Source organism: Pyrgilauda ruficollis, unplaced genomic scaffold, assembly GCF_017590135.1.
Source record: "Pyrgilauda ruficollis isolate IOZ18807 unplaced genomic scaffold, ASM1759013v1 scaffold147, whole genome shotgun sequence".
In the NCBI taxonomy this organism is placed as follows: Eukaryota; Metazoa; Chordata; class Aves; order Passeriformes; family Passeridae; genus Pyrgilauda; species Pyrgilauda ruficollis.
Window position 1 is genome coordinate 1 of NW_024513321.1, and position 5,974 is coordinate 5,974.

Genomic DNA, 5,974 nt, shown 5'->3' on the forward strand with positions numbered 1-5,974 from the left:
GCCTGCAGGTCGCCATCTCCAATGCCTTTGTTGAGATGAATGGGGACTGCTGGGTGAAGTTTCTCTTTATGTGAGTGTCCAGCTCTTCCTCTCCCTGTTCAGGCCCACTCTGTGTCCCCCTCTCTGCATCTGGACAGGTTTTTTCTCCTCTTCCTCTCCCTCTCCCTTGTGTTTTGGGCAGCTGTCATTTTGCTCCCCCAGATATGATGGATAAAACAGGGTGGGAGGCAGGAACAAGGCACATGAAAAGCGAGCTATTCATGGACCCTCAGGTCTCTCTTCCACCACCTCTACTTGCTCTCTCTTCCCTCTGTTTAAAGGTTACCTCTCCTAGTTTATGTGCCAGTGAAATTTGGTTCCCCTTAATTTAAACACTTTCCCAATCTCCTCTGGATGCACAATACAAGCGGGAGAGTGATCTCGATAGATTCATCCTGAAGCAGATTTGAGGTCTCTTCACCAGGCCTCGGTATTGACAAACATCCTTTTATCATCCTCCTTTTCCCCGCAGCCGGGGGCCCGGATCTTTCAACCTGAAGCTGGAAAATATCTCCATCAAATTCACCCTGAGGCTGGGCAGTGACACCACTGGGAAGCCCACCATCAGCACCTCGAACTGTAGTGCCCGCGCCTCCAAAGTCGGCTTGCGCTTTTCAGGCAAGCTTAAGTATGTGACTCCACTGAAAGGTCTGGAAACACTGTGTGTTAGCCCAGCTGCCACTGGAATGTTGCTCTGCCATTGGAATGAGGCCCTGGTGTGAGGAGTAGCTTGTTGGCAAATCTGAGGTTGCCTGGTCTTAAATCTGGCCTGAATTTCTCCTGCTGTGGCTGCACATTTAAAGGGGGTGGGTGTGGTTTAGCAGTGAGTCTGTTTTCAAATGTAAATCCTGAGGCAAAGCCACATGTCAAATTGGTGTGGGAATGATGTTCCCAGGCTCTTGCTTGAGAATGATGTCCTCTATCATCTCCCTTTCCTGGGCACATACTTCTACAGTATGGATCTGAGCTAGACAGTGCTTCTCTCTGTGCTTCTCTGCAGGTGGTTTTACGACCTGTTCAAAAAGGCTGATAAGTCCCTGTTGCAGAAGAATTTAGAGACCATGGTATGTGAGCAGTAGAACACAGGGCCCTGGGATTCCTGGTTGTCTTTAGTCTTCACTTGTAGGTAATGTCCTCAAAGGATCAAGTATAGGGATACAAATATAGCTGGAGCACACACCAGTGGGATGGGTTAATCCTCTTGGTTGCTCTTTTTTGGCCATGCCCTGGCAGCTCAGCATGGTTCATTCCTGCATGGGCCAGATGAGATTCCTTCCAAGGGTCTCCCCAGAGCTGAACTGTGCTGAGGGGAAATTGTTGCAAGCAGATGCTTGTAGGTATAAACCCTGCTTGTGTCTTGGACACTTAATGCGCTGCCTGATGAATGGAGGCAGCCATCTGTAGCTATGATATTTTATTAAAAATCCTTTCCTAGGATTTTTCCCCTCCTGAGAAGCTGGGAGTCTCAGGAAAGAAATGTAAACAATAACTATCTGCTGCTGTGTAATGCAACAGGTGCATCTTCCATTGATACATGTGGATTGTTTTCAATTGATGACCAATCACACCCACCTCTGCCGAGGCTGTGAGCAGACACAGGATTTTGTTATGCATTCTATTCTATTCCTGCACTTTGTAGCATTCTGATCTTTTTTTTTCTCTCTGTTCTTTTAGTATAGTTTTAATGTAGTATTTTAGTATAATATATAACATAATAAATCAACCTTCTGAGAAAATAGAGTCAATCCTTGTGTCTCCACACACAGAGAGTTCACCTCAACAGTCATCTGTGCTCATTCACTTAAGCAGGCTTTGTCATGGAGCAGGGAGCATGGCTGTGACCCGGCTGCCCCTGCTCAGCTCTGTGGCCTTTCTGTCCCATAGGTGTGTGACAATGTGGCCAAGTCTGTGAAAAACGAGCTCCAGACGTACATCCAGACGCTGCCAGGTACTGGGGGGCTGTAAGTGGGTTTAGAAGCAGCTCTTCCTAGCTTTTCCCATCCATGAGGAACCTTTTACTTTGTATCTGCTCCCCATCTCCGGGAGCATTACCCATGCTGGGAGCTGGGTACCACCGTATCAGCTGAGAGAAATCACTGTGTGTCCTGTCTGGCTGTGGCAATTCCTTCAGAATCTATACCCAAGGGATGGTGAGGACTTAGGTTACATTAAATGGGGATGATGGCCATTCCTCAGGCCCAGGGGATGGCTGTGAAAATGTCAGGGGAAAAGTGGGGGTTTTTGCCTCCTAGCAGAAGCAGGCATGCGGGCAATTGGCAGTGAGCTGATGCACCAGGAAGCCCAATGGAAGTTTACAAAAGGGGGGTGCTCTTCACTGACATCCCAATGACCCAGAAGCAAACCAGAGCACATGTCCCAGTCCATTCTCCCTTCAGGCATGTGGTGGGTGCTGGGCAATGCAGCTGCCAGGGCCCAAAGCAGCCCAGTGCTTTCTCTCTTTCTCCCAGAATTTCCTGCTGCTTGGAGCAGACGTTCGCTTCCAGCCCCGCGGATGAAGATGAGGCAATGAGAGCCCTTCAGCACTAAATATGCTCCATTCACCACTTTGCCATTCCCTGCCTGAGCCGAAGACCACCAGTCCTGCCACTGCCCTGCACTGCTGCCTTGGCCCGGACCCTCCATCCCTCTGCTGGGGCCTCACCTGGTGCTCCCATGAGCTGGGGGTCCCCTGCCCTGGGCCACCCCCTCCCCTCCTCCCCCTGAGCAGCAATAAAGGCGTTGGTGCTGGGGCTGTGCTGTTGGTGTCACTGTCTGCACGTCAGGCCACACAGGGCTAGAGGGGAGCTGGGTTGGGACCACCTGGTTTGGCTGTTTCCATGGCCATGGCGAGGCACCACGGAACAGCTGTGTCCTGCTGTCTTGTGCCTTCACTCCAGCCTTGGGGCAGTTTGGTTGGAAAAACCACAGTGGAAAAGGCCCTGTGGGTGCTGGTCCACAGCAGCTGAACATGAGTACCAGGACGTCAACAAGGTCACGGGCATCCTGGCCTGTATCAGCCATAGTGGGGAAACAGGACCAGGAAAGGGTTTGTGTTGTGTCCAGTTCTGGGTCCCTCACTTCAAGAAGGACATGGAGGTGTTGGAGGATGTCCAGAGAGGAGTGGAGCTGGGGAAGGGGCTGGAGCACCAGGAGAGGCTGAGGGAGCTGAGGGGGCTCAGCCTGGAGAAAAGGAGGCTCAGGGGGGACCTTCTCACCCTCACAACTCCCTGACACGAGGGAGCAGCCAGCTGGGGTTCAGGCTCTGCTCCCAGGGAACAAGGGACAGGATAAGAGGACATGGTCTTCAGCTGCACCAGGGGACTTTACGTGGGACATTGGGAAAAATTCCTTCACAGGAATTCACAGGGTCATTAGACCTTGGAATGGGCAGCCCAGGGAGGTAGTGGAGTGCCCGTCCCTGGAGGTGTTTAAGGGAACACTGGACATGGCGCTCAGTGCCCTGGTTTAGTTGAAATGGTGCTTCTGGGTCACAGGCTGAACTCGATGACCTCGGAGGTCTTTTCCAATGCGGGCCGGGACAGCGGCCGGCGTGGCGCGGCTTCGCGCTGCCCGCGGGGCCCGACCTGCGGCACTTCCTGAGGGCAGCTGCGGCGGGGCAGCCGGGGCCGTCGCCAGAGCTGGCGCCTGAGCCGGGCTCTACCCCCGCGGCCCCAAAAGGTCTGTGGGTCTTCGGGGCCGGAGCTGTTGGGGTCAGCCGAACCCCACTGCTGTGGCCTCCCTGCTGGGTCAAGGCCGGTGCGGACAATGGTGCTTCACAGTCGGAGCAGAGTGGGGAAAATGGCTTGTTTGGTTGCTTTTGGGACCCTGAGGGAGTTTTGACGCTAGAAGGAGTTTAGTTCTTGGCTGCCAAGTCGTGTGTGTTCTTCCACCACGGAGCTGGGCAGAGGGCAGGTTGCTCTGGCGCCTGCCCGCGGTGTGTGCTGGGCTGTCAGTGCGGCTGTGGCAGCCCCTGCGGGGCTGTGGTGCCCTGCGGGGATGGTGTTCATTGCCCTGAGGGTTGTGTCTCGGTGAGGACACAGCTGCTGCTGCTCTGCAGTCACAGCCCAGCCCTGCCGTGTTGCAGAGCAGACAGCTTCCCAGAGCCTGCCCCTCGGTTTATCCTTTGTGGGCTGCAGGTGCAGCCTTTGTGCTGCTTCCCTGACGCCAGTGGTGGTGTTGAGGGCTTGTTCCCGCAGAGCAGGGAATAGGACGGGCTGTGGATGGGAGCTGAGCAGGCTCCTGTGTCACTCGGCCTTTGTTGCAGTGTACCTGGAGACCTACGGCTGCCAGATGAACGTCAGTGACACCGAGATCGTCTGGGCCATCCTGCAGAAGAATGGCTATGCCAGGACAAAGGAGCTGGCTGAGGTAAGGCAGCACCTTGGCAGCTCTCCTGGAGCTCCTTGCAGGCACAGCCCTCACACCCTGGCTGTGCCTGCAAGTCCCAGCTTTTCTCTGGAGTGCAGCCCTGTGGGATGTTACGAGTTTTGCAGTCTGAGTTCTGTGAAGTGAAGGAAACTGCTTAACAAGTGTGCTAGAAAGCTGTGGGTTGTCTTTTTTCTTTAAACTGCTGGGCTCCATCTCAGTTGGAGAGGGATTGGACACAGCAGGATCCTCCTGTCTCATCTTTGGGTTTACTTTTACCATTTAGTGAAGACTCTGCTTGTCTTCTGTTTCTTTCTTGCAACTCCTTTTGTTGAAACCTGCTGTGTACTTAGGTAGGTCTTTTTTCCCTGAGTTAAGTGAGTTTTATAGTCTGCCTCTTCAGGTTACCTAGGCAGGACATGAGAACTTATTGTTTGGTTTTTATAGATTCTTCTCTTTTTGTTGCTTTCGATTTAGGCAGATGTGGTTCTTCTTGTCACCTGTTCCGTGAGGTAAGGAGACATTTATCACTGGTTTGGGACACTTTTTAAGGAAAACCAAGGCAATAAAGTGTTGCATGAGGAAAGGAGTGTGCAGGTGTGAAACTGGCTATTTAGTTGAGGGTAAGGCTGGCTGGTGCTATGATTTGCATTAATTGTGCTATGAATTGCTTCTCTGGGCAGTGAGAAGTTCTTTGGTAGTGTAAGCTCTGTGTATATGCCATGGGCAGTGAGAGACCTGCACAGTTAATTATTTTATTTTAAAATATTTTATCTTCTCTTGAAGTGACTCTCTAGTACAGTGTCTGTACTTTAAAAAAAATGTGAGAAATATGTTTAGGGGCAACTTGATATAAAGGGAACTTTCCTTGTTTTTTTCTGAATGCAGAAGACACCAAATGCTCATTGTCACTTGCAGGGTACCTTGTAATGTGGCCAAGACACTTTTTGTCCCCAAGAGCTTAGTCCCTAAAGTGTTTCTGCAGTGGAGATGCTCTCAGGCAAGCGAAGTGATAGCACATAAGACAGAGCCAAGACATAATCCCCACACCACAAACGGCACTCTCAGGTGCCATTAGATTCCCTGCCTTTAGCTGAATTCTCCTCACGGAGCACTGGGGCTGCTTAGGCTGGGGGTCTGTGCAAGAGCAGCAGCTGGAATACCCCGTTGTGCTGGCTCCGCAGGGAGAAGGCAGAGCAGGCGGTTCTCCTCTCCCTCCCACCTCAGAGGGTGCGGAGGTGGGAGCAGAAAAGCGTTTCAGTGGGAACACTAAATTGGGGAATACCATTCCTAAACCATGACAAATAGTGACTCCACCACTTCCATTAATCCATTCCACTGCTTAACAACCCTTTCTGGGATGAAATTTCTTCTGATATTCCAGCCTGAACCTGCCCTGGTACAGCTTGAAGCCATGTCCTCTTGTCCTGTCACTTGCTACATGAGAGAAGAGACCGATCCCCACCTGGCTACAGCCTCCTTTCAGCGAGTTGCAGAGAACAGTGTGGTCTCCCCTGAGCCTCATTTCCTACAGGCTAAATACCTCCAGATCCCTTGGCCATTCCTCATA

At 52.0% G+C, this 5,974-nt stretch overlaps 1 protein-coding gene across 1 annotated transcript; it reads left to right on the forward strand.

Annotated features, from left to right (window-relative positions):
- Positions 1 to 511: 511 nt before the first annotated feature.
- LOC121349868 lies at positions 512 to 5,545 on the forward strand (the record flags this gene model as incomplete). The annotated part of the gene is made up of 8 exons (XM_041460658.1): positions 512 to 667; positions 1,040 to 1,103; positions 1,924 to 1,987; positions 2,937 to 3,085; positions 3,534 to 3,717; positions 4,304 to 4,407; positions 4,882 to 4,916; positions 5,323 to 5,545. Coding segments are annotated over 8 exons (916 nt in total), but the record flags the coding sequence as incomplete, so codon positions are not given.
- Positions 5,546 to 5,974: the final 429 nt, after the last annotated feature.